The sequence below is a fragment of the Heloderma suspectum genome, chromosome W, assembly GCF_057233095.1.
Source record: "Heloderma suspectum isolate Gila_16-S chromosome W, 16-S_ref, whole genome shotgun sequence".
NCBI classification, from domain to species: Eukaryota; Metazoa; Chordata; class Lepidosauria; order Squamata; family Helodermatidae; genus Heloderma; species Heloderma suspectum.
Window position 1 is genome coordinate 59,778,528 of NC_139475.1, and position 17,022 is coordinate 59,795,549.

The 17,022-nt window shown below is 46.9% G+C and overlaps 1 protein-coding gene across 4 annotated transcripts in view; it reads right to left on the reverse strand.

The window, feature by feature from the left end:
* Window positions 1-17,022, reverse strand: part of LOC146334066 (lysine-specific demethylase 4B-like) — a 365,953-nt gene that overhangs the window by 127,849 nt on the left and 221,082 nt on the right. For all 4 annotated transcript variants that reach the window (XM_084824982.1, XM_084824984.1, XM_084824983.1 and 1 more), the window contains 2 exons: window positions 16,542-16,645; window positions 3,951-4,088 (listed from right to left, as the gene is read on the reverse strand). In XM_084824982.1, coding sequence (XP_084681108.1) covers window positions 3,951-4,088; window positions 16,542-16,645 — 242 coding nt within the window. The remainder of the gene's footprint in view (window positions 1-3,950; window positions 4,089-16,541; window positions 16,646-17,022) is intronic.

Sequence of the window (17,022 nt, forward strand, 5' to 3'; positions counted from 1 at the left end):
TGGAACAGGGAATTGGAACGTCCTAATTTGTTTAATCAACGGACTGCCATCTTGGCGTCTGTATCGGACATTTCAATGGATCTTCGGTTACGCCTTATTCAGCAAAAACTTTTGTTTCGGGTCTATTGGATGCCACAACGTCTTTTTAATAAAGGCTTGTCAAATTCAGCTAATTGTTGGAGGTGTAATACAGTCACTGCTTCTCTTATTCATATGTTTTGGAAATGCCCAATGGTTGCCTCCTTTTGGGAGGAGGTTATTATATGGATAAATTTTGTATTGGAAAGCTGTTTAATATTTACTGATGTAAATGTTCTTTTAAATTATTTACCTGCTTCTTGGAATGTAACACATGGTCAGCGTAAATGGATTTTTCGTGCCCTTTAGTTGCTAAAAGACTTATACTATGATACTGGAAGGATAAAAGCTCACCACCTATAATGCAACGGACTGAAGATTCAACAACACTAGCAACATTTGAAAGAGTGGTATATAGGCTTACCGTGCAAATGGACTTATATGTGGATATCTGGTCTGGTTTTACTGAAGTTTATGTGTAACCTCTTTTTTTCCCTTCTCAAATATTGTAATATTTGAAACTGAGGGTTTTAGAATATGTTGTTGTATTTTTATTTTGTTTTTGTTTTTTTGGTTTCGTTATGTTTTGTTTTGTTAAAATTCACAATAAAAAATTGGAAAAAATAACATAATAAAATAGCATAAAAATGTAAAGCAAAGCCCAGTTCTGTGTCTCTTGTACAAAAGGTGGATCTTCTTTTTAACAATAAACCATTAAGCCAAATGCTGAACTCCATCTGCTCAGCAGTGCATGGAACATTAATATAAAACCTCATTTATTGCCATGTAGAAACAGCAGATTAGATTAAAGTTAAGTTTAAAAGGCCATTGCTACTGTTCCTCTTACTGTGGGGTGGGTGGAAAGATACAGTGTTTTCCCTGTGTGGCTTTCATTTGGCCCCAGTTGGCAGCAAGATACCAGGATGAATAATCATGGTGCATTTTGCCACTTGCCTAGGGGTGTAGAGCAAGTAACAATTGTACCAGTAGATTTGATTTATGATCAGGTGCCCTTGTGTAGTAAACACACCTGACATGGATGGATGTTACATACCCCTGGCTCAGCACATGGATGGTCAGTATGCAGATTGGCTTGAGAGGTGAAGTGGGAAGTGCCCCCTAGTCCAGCCCCAGGCCAAGTTGTTCCTTCCTAGTGGACAGAGCAGAAGGTACCTTGGTGTTCTGGACCACTGGATGGTGACATGTAGGGAAAATTATGCCCACAACAGCAAGTGGCCACATGGTAAGTGATGATCTGTATCCACCAAATGTCATGTGACACACAAACCAGGATGGACAGGAAGCTGCACAACTAGCCTGATGGTTAGGAGGCTGGACTTCCTTAATCTACATTAATCTCCCATATTCAGTCCTTGTGCACGCATGCACGCACTCTCTCTCTCACACACACACAAAACGTACAGACATTGTCAGATCCTATATTTAAAATGGTAATGTTAGACGAGAACTAAACCATTATGGAGCACAGGTTCCTGGAGGGTTAACTTGGGATTTTTAAAAAATTGTGGAAAACTGAAAAGTTGCAGCAGATATGTTTGCCAACAGGTAGCCAATGGCCTGCGCTGAGGAAGATGAGCCCTGACCACACAATTTCTGGTGTAATTACCACTGCTGCAGCGTGTCTCGACAACATACCAGTTCATTAGGAAATCTACTGGGAGTGACAGAGTGTTTCATTTAACAAAGCAATTAGGCAGAGCTTTCCAAGGGCTCTGTCGCTCCAGGTCTGTGGGGCACAAGTCTCCAAGAGTCTCCTGCAATGCTCAGTGCTGAGACATACGATTAATAAAGAGGAGTGGAAAGGTGGCCTGAAAATGCCCATTTTGCTGAGCTTTGGTTTGCTCTCTCAACCTCTTTATCTGGCTCTACCCAACTTTGCTTTCACATGCATGCCAGAATCCAGACCTCACTGCCCGCATGAAGGTTCAGACCACCATGAAATGTCACTGCCCACTAATGAATGCAACCCGGCGCACCCTTTGCTTGGGAGTAAGACCTACGGAATGCAATGCGAGAAAAACATACATAGGATTGAGCTGCATGTTGGGCAAACAGTGATAAACATACAATACTGTGGTAAGTTAGAACATTGCCAACGTGTCCGCTAATGCTAGATCCAGAAAAGTGTGCAAACCTAAGGAGAGAGAACTCAGCTAACCCCATCCTTCAGGATGAGAAAGGGAGCTGGAGGAAGAGCAAAGAGCTTCTTTGCTGAATCCCCAAGCAGCAAGTGATTTCAGAGCAGCCCCGCCAGATCACACCAAATGCCAATCAAGTCCAGACTTCCATTGCTAACTGTGGCCAACTTCCCAGGCACTTCTGGGAAGTCCACGAAAAGGGCATGAAGGCAACAGTCCTCTCCTTGATTTTGGTAACCAGCAAACAATGTCCAAGCAGCTGCTTGAATTAAGCCCTGAATGCCCCCAAAGGGGGACCTTTGAGCAAGCACACCATAGATCCCTTTTTAAAAAGAAAAGAATTCTAGCTTTTGTTTCCAAGCCAAAGGCCAACTGGGACTTAAAGCAAAATGTCCTGCTGACACAATCCTTCTGAGGAGCCATGCTTTTGGGGACTCTGAAATATCCAATCCGCTCCCTTCCCTGACAGCCTTGCTTCAGCACGCACATTAAATAAAACAACTTTCAACTTTGTGCAGCACTTTATAAATCTATATTGAATGATGCCTGCTGGGTGTATCTTCAGTCATTGACCTGCAGCAAGAAACTTCATTTTTCCCCTACCGGTGCATGGGATTTACCAGCCTGGTGGAAGGCACAGCTACTTACCAGCAATGGTGACATATAGAGAAGGTACAAAGATCACCAACCCCAGCACCAACCCCCTTGTAGGCCCCTTCCAACCCTACTATTCTATGATTCTATGATCATCTGAAAGACAGGCTGTGAAAAATCCAATGACAATGAGGCCAGGAGGCCAGCCAAGGTGACTGCTGGTTCTAAAGGGGCAGTGTTCAGGTAAGACTGAATGTGCACAGCCGCCAAGATCATCACTTCAAAACCAAAGACAATCAACCAACGAAGTAGGCTCTCCACCCAGGTTCTTGCTATGCAGAGATCTAATGCGGAGGAAATTTAGCCCATTTTTGTATTTCCCATTCTTGGTTGTAGGGACTTTGAGAAGCGTTCGAGGCACCTACACATTTCACAGGGAGTACTGAGCAGGCTCGTTGTGTAAACTGAGAGTGTGCACTAGAGAGCACCTCAACAGCCCCCCTTGACTGCACATTTTAGGGAAAGATCTAGAGCGGTGGGGGAGGCAGTCTTTCAGGGAAGCTTATCCACTGATACTGGACATCCCACTGAGGAACCCCAGGGCTCCTCAGAACTCCATTTGAAAAAATCCAGAATGCCGTCATTCTGATGATGGTCCAAACTGTGCCTCAAATAGCATTCTGTGTCTTGTTTTGCCTTGTTTTATCCCTTCCCACTCCAATTTCACTCCCTTCCTTTGTTTGCCTTGACAGTGATTTAGCGCTAACCATGGTTATCACTAGCCACGTTTCCCATCTGAACCATATTTGGGAACCAGAATTTGAAGTGGGGCTGCAGGCTTCAAATAAGAGAGAGAAGCTAGGCAGCATTAACCATGCTGCTGATGCTCATGAAGCTATGGTTAGGGTTAACACAAGACAGGAGTAGGGAATTGGCCCTGGACAAGAAAGAAGGAAGCACGCCTTGCTCCCAATTCGCCAAACCATGGTTTGCAGGGCAACTAGCATTATTTCTGCCCCCATGCACCATTCTTGCATTTCTCCAAGCACAGCCTTAATATGCCTGGGCATTTTCATTGGCGTATCCAACCAACCAAAGCACCAAGATGCAGGAACTTACTTGGGTGGCCATCTTGCCATAGTCGATCCATCGCAGTGTGGCGAAGTTGGTGGACTCTGCGCAGTTGAACCCATGGTTGAATCCTGCATGGTAGCCATAAGGAAAAGTAATCATGAATTCTCCAGCTTCTTGGGTGATCTGAAAGCAGGAAGGAAGAGAAGAAGGCATCATTGTCAAGTGGGCAGGAAGCAGAGCTTCAACCATGGCAGCTAGCTTAGTTGTTTTATAGACAAGACACAGACACATGCTGTAGTAGCCCTGCTCCCAGAGAGCAGAGTGCAACTGATTATACTAATAGAGATGTGGGGAAGAACCTTTGCACTCAAGCACACATGCAGGGCTGGCTATGGTGACCAGGGGCTCTTCCAGGATTCTCCACATATCCTCATGTGGCCTGTTCTGGCAAGACTGCCAAGCCTTCCAGCAGTGTGGTTTTGCTTAGAGTTTTCATGACAGCAAACTAATGCTGGGAGGCAACACACACATGCACACATGCACGTGCATGCACATGCCAATATGCAACGTAAAACTAGGCCATCTTTTTCGAAGTTTCCGGTGCCAGAGTCCTCTGTTGCTTTAAAGACACTGAGCACACCGAAAGATCACAAGCCACAGAAATCCTGTCATCTCCTAGGGGCGGGATGGGGATGGTGGCACTGAGTTTAGCCTTAAGAGGGGGTTTCACAATTTTACTGGCCATGGCTAAGTGACACAGTCCTCTAGTGAGCTTGATAAGCCTTGATGAGCCTTCTAACCTTTGGGCTGCAGCTGAGGGGTGGTGGGGAGAGATCATCCCCACAGTTACCCAGCAATCCTTGCCTCCACCCCAGCTCCAGGGCTAGAAGGAAGACTGGAGACAGTTTGGCTGGTGGTCCACAGGACAAACTCTACAATAGCACGCAAGCAGGCTCTCTCTGTAGTGGCATCCACCCTGCCATGCATTGTTCGCAAGGCTGAAAGTGTGTCGAGCTTTAAATACGTCTTCAAGATATATTTGCTTACACAGGTTTTCCCTGCCTTGTAATGGGTTATGACACTGCTCTGTTTTATGTGTCTTGTTGTAATGATGTTAAGTTTTTATTGTATCTTTGTTCTTCCACTGTTTTTATATTGGCTTTGTACTGTATTCTGACTGATTGTGAACCGTTTAGAGATCTTAGGATATTAAGCTGTATAAAAGTAGTATCTAAACATGAATGAACGAATGAACAAATGGTCTTTCCAGCTCCATGAGTGGAAAGGTGGAAAGAGCTTCTACCGCCCAGTGACTTGCCAAGGCATCTGGAGTGCCCCTGCCCCCCTGTCCTGGACCTCATGCATAGATGCAATCCAAGGTCAGGGACAAAGGGAGGGGAAGGTTCATGACGACCACAATTTTTGCCTTGGCTACCAACCAAGACCAGCCAAAAAGGGTGGACCTCTGCCCCAGGACCACTCCCTGCTAGTCCTCTGAGTAGAAAGCCAGGTGTGTGTGGCCTGGGTGCTGCATGGGTCTGAGTTGTAGTAAGCTCACAATATAGGCCTATTTGTACTGCAAGGCAATCAGATACTGGAGAAGCACTGTACTTCCAATTACCCACAAAGGCCCGCACAACAATAACTGCTTTTAGCTTTTTGTGCATTTCACAAAGATGTTTTTTCCTCTTCCCTCTAAATCACTCCCCCCTTCACTTAAATTACACATGCAAGACATCTAAATCAGAAGTACCAAAGGAGGAAATGAGAGTGGGACAAGCATCCACAGAATGAGATTAGAGAGACGGCATGTCGAGCACCGATTTCATATCCTGCCCATTTGCAACAGCACTGGATTTACACACTATTTGAGAGCTAAAATTCATCTCTCTCACTGCTATAAATGTCACCAGATCGGAGGGGCTTGGGGGAAAAAACTAGTCCTTATTTATTACGTAACTGGGGAACCAGGGTCTTAAAATATCTGGCTTTGCACAACTCAGAGGAAAAAACGAGTTTACTTTCTCAGACCATTTCACTTGTGGAGGGAAGGGGAGGCATAAAATAGAGAAAGTTAACATTTTCCCAAATATCCTCACAGAAATGGAGGATTCTCAGGTCAATGCACAAGAGAAGATCTTCTACAGATCTCCATGCGTAACTTGGACATTTGCATGGAAGTTGTGAACCTTTTGAGGAATATCAGGTCTGCTGAGACTCGCCTATTGCTCACATGCTATATAGTAATAGCGAACTCATTCTATGGGTGTGGACCCTTATGTAGTCAAAAAGGGCAACACCCACATACAAGAGGGAGGAACAACATAGGAACATAGGAAGCTGCCTTATACTGAGTGTCAGGGTGGAAACTGAGCCCATAGAGCCCCAGAGCAGTTCTGATTCTGAGGAGGAACAGCAATCCGTGGGAGAGGAGCGTGCTCATCTCTCACAGGCACAGCAGCTGGCAGAGATTCCTCCTGCCAGTATTCCTGGGAGAGATAGTGACCCTGGCAGTGAGAGAGTGCGGGAGGGGGGGCTTGCTGGACGCTCGACGCTGGGAGCGACGACAGCTGGAGGTTGCGGAAAGGAGGTGCAGCGCTCGTTTGGCGCACAAGCAACGGTCGCGTCCCGAGGACCCAAGGGAAAAAGGGAGGAACTCTCCCTAGCCCATAAGTTCAGGGTCTTCCTGTGATTCTCCTTCAAACGGGGACCAACTGCATAGGCCACTCTGCTGTTCCTTGCTTAGTTGCTGGTGATTAGCATCTGAAAGAGTCATTAAGTTGTAAAAGGATTAAAGCCTTGAAAAGAATCCTTTTGTCTGTGTCTTGAGTTGGCTATTGGAGTAGACTGAAAGAGGCCGCCAGGGCGCTCCTGACACTGAGTCAGACACTGGGCCCATATAGCCCAGTATTGTCAACACTGACTAGCAGCGGCTACAGCCCTTTCCCAGGGCTTCTGACTCTGCTACAGCCCTTCCCCAGGGCTTGGGGGAACCCAATGGCTTGCAGGGGGTGGGGGGGGGAGACCCAAACACAGCCCAATGAGGACTGAGCATGCTTAGTGGCCATAGAATGCTGGGTGATTGTTGGGGGGGGGGGAGAGAAGATTGGATGGAAGGGAGTATCCTAGGTAAGGATGGAATGGAGTATCCTGAGTAAGGACATGGTTAGCTGGCTGGCATCCTGAACAGGAGCACTCCACACTGTGACATTTTGTGACAGACCCCACCTTTGTTTACTTATGGAAGAAACCATGGCTGCGAGGACTAGGGTTGAAAGCGAGTCTACCACAAGGCAAAGCAGCCACCTCAGGCAGCAAACTCTGGACAGCATTAAGGTGAGCAGCATGGGGGTGGCAACCAGATCTGACCCATGGTGGGGCACAATCCTCAGGAAGCTCTCCTGCACAAATCCCACTGAAAACAATGAGGAACCACAAAATCCCACACACTTTCTTGCATAGCTCCACTTGTTTCAAGAGGGTTTGCACAAGTACCTCCCAGCATGCTGTGCCCTGTGTGTGAATTAAGAGAAAGAGAGATGCCACTGAGATTCCCCCCACCCCACCCCCCAAACTAGAATGTCTTGGGCCAATGCTAGCTAGAGAACCACCACATGCAATGCCACTGGAGCTGCTGGTTTCTTGTTTTCTTTTAAACCATCAGGTTTAAAGGACAAAAAGTGACAGGTTAAAATACTGACAGACCTCATTGAGGGGACGACTGTCAGGGTGGAAACTGAGCCCACAGAGCCCCAGAGCAGTTCTGATTCTGAGGAGGAACAGCAATCTGTGGGAGAGGAGCGCGCTCATCCCTCACAGGCACAGCAGCTGGCAGAGATTCCTCCTGCCAGCAGACCTGGGAGAGAGAGTGACCCTGGCAGCGAGAGGGCGCTGGAGGGGGGCTTGCTGGACGCTCGGCGCCGACGCCAGGAGCGACCCAGGTGGAGAGCGCGGAAAGGAGACGCAGCGCTCGTTTGGCGCACAAGCAACGGTCGCGTCCCGAGGACCCAAGGGAAAGAAGGAGGATCTCTCCCTAGCCCATAAGTTCAGGGTCTTCCCGCCCTTCTCCTTCAAGCAGGGACCAACTGCCTTACCTGGAGCTTTGGCTATTCTGCTATCTACCCCAGTGCAGTTCCTTGCTTAGTCGCTAGTGATTAGTATCTGAAAGAGTCATTAAGTAATAAAGGAATAAAGCCTTGGAAAGAATCCTCATCGTCTGAGTCTTGAGTTGGCTATTGGAGGGGACTGTAAGAAGCAGCTAGGGTGCTCCTGACATGTGACATCCCATCACTTTCTTCTTAAGTGGAGGGCTTCACTCAAAAGAAACTTTGCAAAGGACAACCATCTTCACTTGGCATCCCCCTTCAGGACAGCCAACCTGACAGCAGTGCAGCAAGGAGCTTTCCCTCCCTCCCACCTCCCTTTTACAGGTGAGAGAAGTTCTCTGCCTGGCCTGTGATGCCCAGCTCCACTTGAACCTGTTCATTAATCAAGGCAAAGCTGCAGATGGTTAAGTTAAGCAGACAGAGAGACTATGCTCCTGTCAGAAAATCCACATCCCCATGCCTTCACCCTGAACCCCACCGTGTACATCCCTTCCCACATCACTGCTCTCAACATTATCCTGCCAATAAATTAGAAGACAGCTCCATCTGATGGATAGGCCTGGGCAGAAAAGTAATAACTATTGAGGAAAAGTCAGCGCCGGCTGCCACTCACAGTGAAAAGCCATGAATTTACTGACTTCTGCAAGGGCTTCTCAGAATAAGTGGAAAAATCAATAGCAGATTACAGAAATACACATTTGTAACTATTAAAAGGCTCGGGTATCAATCTGATTCCTTTTGAGAAGTAAATACCATTACTAAGACTTATAAATGCCCAGGTATTCATCCAGCTTGAAGCCTGCCAGGAAGGTTGATGAAGGGATTCCAGACTGCATTTCCAAAGGGAGGAGCAAAAATGCCCCAAGAAACAGCGGCCACCTTGAGCTGGGGTGGACTGGCTTGGGTCCTCACCTCACCACTGAGTGCAAAGAGCCTCCTAGCAGGAGAGGAGCTGCAAGGAAAGTAACTTCTGTTCCCTGCTGGTGGCCCACATTTTCCTCAAGACAATCTCAGAATGCCAATGCCCACCCTTCCCTTGCCCTCAAAAGGGGGAGTTCAGCCTTTCACCAGAATTCACCAGATATTTTCACGTCTCTCTCATCACACCGTCTGTGCTTTTAAACAGAATTCTGTGGCATCTTCACACATAGTTAACCGAGAGAGGAGAGGTCCTGCCCTATATTCCGTGTGGCGGTTGCAGCCTGGCCAACATTTACTCATTCTGACAAATCAAGTGTCAGGGAAAAGCAGGCTAATGCAAAGAAGTCTCATCACGGAAGGTAGAACACCCTCTCTGGCATGCAGCAAGTCAAAGAGATCTTGTTTTCATACTCTTCCCCACTGTGAACAATCTTCCTTTCAGGATGGTTTGATGCCACCTACTCAGACGGAGTTTAAAAGGATTCCAAAACATCCTTTTTACGTCAAGGGGAATGGAGGAGGCGGTTAAGAGGATGTTGTCAGTACAAAGGGGGAGGCAGTTCAGGGATGGCTGGGGCACTGGTCTCCACACGGAAAAGCTAAAGTAGTTCCTACCTCACCCCACCCCTCAATGACAAATGCATGCTGGATCAGAAAAGATCTGTACAGGATGTTTAACAGCCAGCTATAATAGTTTGCTCAAATCTGCCAGCTATATTCCAACACCTGCAAGCCATTGAAAATATGAACAGTTCAACTGGGAAAGGGAGGCATCAGCTTGAAGAGGTGAGGCTCTGCACTGCCAGCACACACCCCAACCCTTCACCTGCAGGAGAAGCAAGACTCCGGAAGCTGGGGTAAAAGGGAACCGATCATCAGGACAGAAATCCAGCCCCATGCTCCCTTAGGGAGAAACTGAGGAAACAGCACGACAGGAAAAAAGAGAATGGAATGGTGTTAATGTTCCTGTACTTTGGATTTTTACTTCATTTTATCCCAATTTTTATCCCAAGGACAGTGGACATGGAGGTGATCCCATTTTATCCACCCAACCATCCAGTGAGGCAGCTTAGAGTGAGACATCTGGACAAGGCCATAAAGTGAAAAGAGTTTCCTTGAACCCTGAGGATGAGTGTAATGCTGGTCAAACACAAGTATACCCATTGTGGGCAATGTGCTTAGCAAATGGTTGTCATGTGACACCAGACACTCTTGGATGACACATATTGTCTAGATCTGTTTCATCTGAGTTTCTGGCCTGGGACTGGCACCAAAATGGCTTTAGCTGTCCTGACAGATGACCAGGCCAAGAAAAAGATGGGGGAATATGACCCTGCTAATTCTCCTGGACCTCTGATACCATCAGCCATGGAGTGGCTGCCCGAGGTAGGGATTAGGGCTACTGTGCTTCTGTGGTTCCGCTTCTATCTGTATCTCAATGGCTGTTTCCAGAAGGTTGTTCAAGGGAACTTTTGCTCTGACCAATGGCAGGTGTGCTATGGTGTTCCACAGGGCTCTATTTGCCCCCCCCCCCAATGCTGTTTTAACATCTACATGAAGACACGAGGTGAGGTCATTAGAGAATGTAGAATGAGTTATCACCAATATACTGATGAAACCCAGCTCTACTTCCTGTTTCCATCCCATTTAAGGGAAGCTGTGGGGGTGCTGAACCAGTGCCCAGAATCAATAATGGACTGGATGAGGGTCAATAAACTAAAGCTCAATCCAGACAAGATGGGTGGTGCCATTGGTGGGTGGTTCACCTCTTCTCGACGGTGGTTTTCTGCCTAGCATTTTCTGCCTAGCATTCCCCCAAAAGGATCAGGCTTGCAGTCCAGGAGTGCTCTTAGATCTGGCCATGCAAGGTGCATCTTTCTCCAGCTGCGGATGGTCTGATAGTTGTCTGGACAGAAATAGCTTAGCCATAGTTATTCATACATATCCTGTTTGAACTACTGTAATACATTGTATCCCCTTCATGGATCACTGCCTTGTTGTGGCGAAGGGGCTTGCGTAACTCAGTGAAGCCATAAGCTATGCCGTGCAGGGCCACCCAAGACGGACAGGTCATGGCGGAGAGTTCTGACAAAATGTGGTCCACTGGAGAAGGAAATGGCAACCCACTCCAGTATTCCTGCCAAGAAAACCCCACGGAACGTATCACAAGGCTAAAAGAGATGACGCCGGAAGATGAGCCCCTCAGGTCGGAAGGTGTCCAATATGCTACTGGGGAAGAGCAGAGGGTATTTCCAAGTAGCGCCAGAAAGAGTGAAGCGGCTGGGCCAAACCCGAAAGGACACTCAGCTGTGGATGTGTCTGGCGGTGAAAAGAAAATCCGATGCTGTAAAGAACAATATTGTTTAGGAACCTGGAATGTCAGATCAATGAATCAAGGTAAGCTGGAGGTGGTCAAGCATGAGATGGCAAGATTGAACATCGACATCTTGGGAATCAGCGAACTAAAATGGACAGGCATGGGCGAATTTAATTCAGGTGACCATCATATCTACTATTGTGGGCAAGAATCCCTTAGAAGAAATGGAGTAGCACTCATACTCAACAAAAGGGTGGGAAAAGCAGTACTGGGGTACAATCTCAAAAACGATAGAATGATCTCAGTACGAATCCAAGGCAAACCATTCAACATCACAGTAATTCAAGTCTATGCCCCAACCACTGAGGCCGAAGAAGCTGAGGTTGATGGGTTCTATGAAGACCTACAACACCTTCTAGAACTAACACCAAAAAAAGATGTCCTCCTCATCATAGGGGATTGGAATGCTAAAGTAGGAAGTCAAGAAATCACCGGGATAACAGGCAGGCATGGCCTTGGTGTACAAAAGGAAGCAGGACAAAAGCTAATAGAGTTTTGCCAAGAGAACATGCTGATCATAGCAAACACTCTTTTCCAACAGCACAAGAGGCGACTCTACACATGGACGTCACCAGATGGTCAATATCGAAATCAGATTGATTATGTCCTTTGCAGCCAAAGATGGAGAAGCTCCATACAGTCAGTCAAAACAAGACCTGGAGCTGACTGCGGCTCAGATCATGAGCTGCTTCTTGCAAAATTTCGGCTTAAATTGAAGAACGTAGGGAAAACCACTAAACCATTCAGGTATGACCTCAATCATTTCCCTTATGAATATACAGTGGAGGTGAGGAATAGATTTCACGGATTAGACCTGACAGACAGAGTGCCTGAGGAACTATGGACGGAGGTCCGTAACATTGTTCAGGAGGCAGCAACTCAATCCATCCCAAAGAAAAAGAAATGCAAGAAAGCAAAGTGGCTGTCTGAGGAGGCTTTACAAGTAGCTGAGGAAAGAAGGGAAGCGAAAAGCAAGGGAGAAAGGGGAAGATATACCCAACTGAATGCAGAGTTCCAGAGAATAGCAAGGAGAGACAAGAAGGCCTTCTTAAATGAACAATGCAAAGAAATCGAGGAAAACAACAGAATGGGAAAGACTAGAGATCTCTTCAAGAAAATTGGAGGTCTCAAGGGAACGTTTTGTGCAAAGACGGGCATGATAAAGGACAAAGAAGGCAGGGACCTAAAAGAAGCAGATGAGATTAAGAAGAGGTGGCAAGAATACACAGAAGAACTATACAGGAAAGATCTGAATGTCCCTGATAGCCATGATAGTGCGATCACTGAACTTGAGCCGGACATCATAGAGAGTGAAGTCAAGTGTTATTGTTATAGTGATGTCAGTGTGGATTTGAAAGCAGGCCTCCTGGGTCAAAGTCCCCTCTCTATCCACTACATTGCTCTGGCTCATTGTTAAGCAAATGCCATGGAGCAAATTGCGTTACTCTCGGATGGTATCCTGTGGTTCTCCATTGTGAAGGGGAACTGAAGAGCTCCTTCTGATCTAGGCCAGAAAGACACTGTACCTGGCTAAAGCCTGCTGCAATTTCACACAGATTAGCATGAGCACACATTTGCAAACACACACAAAAACTCTACCCCAGGCCTGGTCATAGAATCATGGAATAGTGGGGTTGGAAAGGGCCTACAAGCCCATCGAGTCCAACCCCCTGCTCAACAGGAATCCAAGTCAGAGCAGCCCTGACAGATGGCTGTCCAGCCTCATCCTGAAGGCCTCCAGCATGGGAGAGCCCACCGCCACCCTAGGGAATTGGTTCCATTGTCGTATTGCTCTAACAGTCAGGAAGTTTTTCCTGAGGTTCAGCCGGAATCTGGCTTCCTGTCACTGGAGCCCAGTATTCCGTGTCCTGCACTCTGGGAGGATCGAGAAGAGATCCTGGCCTTCCTCTCTGGGACAGCCTTTCAAGACCTTGAAGAGCGCTACCCTATCTCCCCTCAGTCTTCTCAAGGCTAAACATGCCCAGTTCTTTCAGTCTCTCCTCATAGGGCTTTGTTTCCAGTCCCCTGATCATCTTCGTTGCCCTCCTCTGAACCCTCTCCAGTTTGTCCGCATCCTTCTTAAAGTGTGGTGCCCAGAACTGGACACAGTACTCCAGATGAGGCCTAACCAGTGCTGAGTAGAGGGGAACTAGTACTTCCAGGGATTTGGAAGCTGTGCTTCCATTAATGCAACCCAAAAGAGCATTTGCCTTTTTTGCAGCCACAACACATTGGTGGCTCATATTCAGCTTGTGATCAACAACAATTCCAAGATCCTTCTCGCTTGTAGTGTTGTTGAGCCACATATCCCCCATCTTGTAACCGTGCATTTGGTTTCTTTTTCTGAGGTGCAGAACTTGGCACTGATCCCTATTAAATGTCATTCTGTTGTTTTCAGCCCAGTGCTCCAGTCTATCCAGATCACTTTGAATTTTGTTTCTGTCTTCCAAAGTATTAGCTATCCCGCCCAATTTGGTGTCATCTGCAAATTTGATCAGCATTCCCTGCACCTCCTCCTCCAAGTCATTCATAAAAATGTTGAAGAGCACTGGGCCCAGGACTGAGCCCTGCGGTATCCCGCTCGTGACCTCTCTCCAGTTTGAGAAGATCCCACTGATAAGCACTCTTTGAGTCCGATTCTGTAGCCAACTGTGGATCCACCGGATTGTTGCTTCATCTAGCCCACTTTGAGCTAGTTTGCTCATCAGGAGATCATGGGGCACTTTGTCGAAAGCTTTGCTGAAGTCGAGGTATATGATGTCTACAGCATTCCCATGGTCTACAAGGGAAATTACTTGATCAAAAAATGAGATCAGATTCGTCTGGCAGAATTTGTTCTTGACAAATCCCTGTTGGCTTCGAGTAATCACTGCATTGTTTTCAAGGTGCTTCCAGATGGATTGCTTGATCAACTGCTCCAGAATTTTCCCAGGGATTGATGTCAGACTGACTGGTCTGTAGTTCCCAGGTTCCTCCTTTCTGCCCTTTTTGAAGACAGGGACAACATTAGCCCTCCTCCAGTCATCGGGCACTTCACCCATCCTCCAGGATTTCTCAAAGAGAATAGACAGCGGTTCTGAGAGTTCTTCTGCCAGTTCCTTTATTACTCGAGGGTGCAGTTCATCTGGCCCTGGAGATCTGAACTCATTCAAAGTAATTAGGTGTTCCTTGACCATATGCCTATCGATCTCAAGCTGCAATCCTACCCCTTCAGCCTGTACTTCGCCTTTGCTGGGGGGTCATAGACCCTCTTTTGGGAGAAGACTGAGCCAAAGTAGGAATTGAGTACCTCTGCCATTTCTTTGTCATCTGTTATCATTTTGCCATCCTTATTTAATAGCTGAACCACCATTTCTTTCCCCTGTCTTTGACTATGCACGTAGCTGAAGAAAGCCTTTTTGTTGCTTTTAGCATTCCTCGCTAACCTCCACTCATTCTCAGCTTTAGCCTTTCTGACGCCATCCCTGCAGTTCTGTGCTACCTGCCTGTACTCTTCCTTTGTTGCTTGGCCTTCCTTCCACTTCCTATATGTGTCCTTTGTTGTTTTCAGGTCATCTCTAAGCTTTTTGTGAAGCCACATGGGCTTCTTCTGTTGTCTTCCACCTTTTCTTCTTGTTGGAATTGTTTGTAATTGTGCCTTGAGAATTCCCTTTTTTAAAAGCTCCCACCCATCTTGGACTCCTTTTCTCATTAGAGCTGCTTGCCATGGGACCTTACTGATCACTGTTCTGAGTTTATGGGAATTGGCTTTCCTAAAATCCAGGGTGCGTGTTTGGCTACACTCAGCTTTTGCTTCCCTTAGAACCAAGAAGTCAAGTACAACATAGTCGCTTTCCCCCAGAGTTTCTGTAACTGCTACTTTATCCACTAAGTCATCTCTGTTGGTTAGGATCAAGTCAAGGATAGCCAATCCTCTAGTTCCTTCCTCTACTTTTTGTTGGAGGAATTTATCCGCCACACAAGTCAGGAATTTCCTGGAGGGGCCATGTTTTGCAGACTGGTCAGAACATCTATTGCACCGGAACAGCAGGTTCATCTTTAAATACACCACAAATGATCTCACTTCAAATTTCATTCAGCATAGCCTTTAAAGGAGGAAAAATGAGGCAGCCTCTGGAGTAGCAAACTGAATGAATCCACAGTCCTGACATAGTGCAGGAGCCAGGATATTTTCTTTGCAAACAGACAGTCGTTCTTTCCCAAAGGCACATGGGTCCCCCCTCCCCCCGCACCTTCTCAGATCAGTTGGACTCTTGCTCTCTCAACACACTGTAAAATCCTCGGGACATTACACAAGTGAGCTGGACTTAAGAAAAGTTCTAAATCGAGAAGAGACATGGTTTCCTGGAATGGTTCCCACCACAAAGGGAGCCTGTGCAAATCACTCCCATGTTTGAAAGGCTGGGGGTGGAGGAGAGACTGCTGATTGCAGATAACCTCTGAGACCAAATGAGGCCTTGAGTCTCAAAAGTAGGTCTGCTGTGGCCAAAGGGATGAGTTCCTCAAATGCAAGGGCAGGGAGTGCCACATATGCATGGACTGGGCAGGAAGCCCTCACACGGGTTGGGCAGAGCGGTAAGAACTCAACACGCTGCTTTTATTAACTGTGCTTCACCTCTGGTCCCCTGCCTTCCGGCACTGTCCACCAGGTTTTACCATGTGAACAGTCTGAAGGGCTGAAGGGCATCCACATTTACCACCCACCCCGTGGGAACCAAACCTACCACTTGCCCCTCTTCAATACCAGCAGTGCCTAACCAGAGCTGCCTGCACTTCCATCTGCTCATCTGCCTGGGAGCTGTACTCAGAGTAAGCCACAGCTTGCTTGTCTACAAAGCTGAGCGGAGCATTTCATGGAGGCGGTGAAGGTTTTGCAGGCTCTTGGTAGCTCAGGTGATGGCACTTACCTCCCCCCCCGACACACACACACACAATATTTATATACCTCTTTTTCAATCACTGGTTCTCAAAGTGGTTCACCATAATGAGATCAGGTTTATGGATTTGTACCTGGAAGTACAGCTGTATCAACATGACTTCCCATAGCCAGGACTTTAATCCTAGCTCTGAACCCTACTTTTGGGAGAAAGACACATGGTTTAAACAGATAGTAGAGTGTTTTACATAACAATGTAGCGGAGGATTAAGCTCCGTTGCCTGCCTTTGTTGCCTGCCTTTTCCCGTAGACAGGCCAACTTCCTTCAGTCTCCTGAAAATGCTGTCTGTACATACCCGGTCGAAGGGAATGCTGTATTTCTTCAAGATGGAGGGTGAAATAAGAGTCATCTTATGACGGAGGAAGGCATCACACCCTTGAGAGCTCCCAGGGAAAAATCCTGCAGGAGGATCCAGGAGAAAAAAAAAAAACTATTACCATCACAAACAGATAATATCCCAAAGGATTCACATATCCTCTTTGATTACCCAGAGCAAGTGGCAAACCACCTCATATTTGTCTTTTATCTAGAGATCACATTTCTCATGTGCCAAGCTCCAAAAGGGGGCAGGCAGCACCATCACAAAGGCCCTCAAAGCTCAAACAAGGCTCATGTAGGATGAAAGCACAACGAGGGCACATACATTAAATAAAATAATGCATCACAGAAAGCTCCCACCCTCCAAACTCAAAGCAAAATGCTGGTAAACATGCCCAGATTAACGACAACTGATTACAACTGATTCACAAGATGAATCAGCAGGCAAACTCACACGT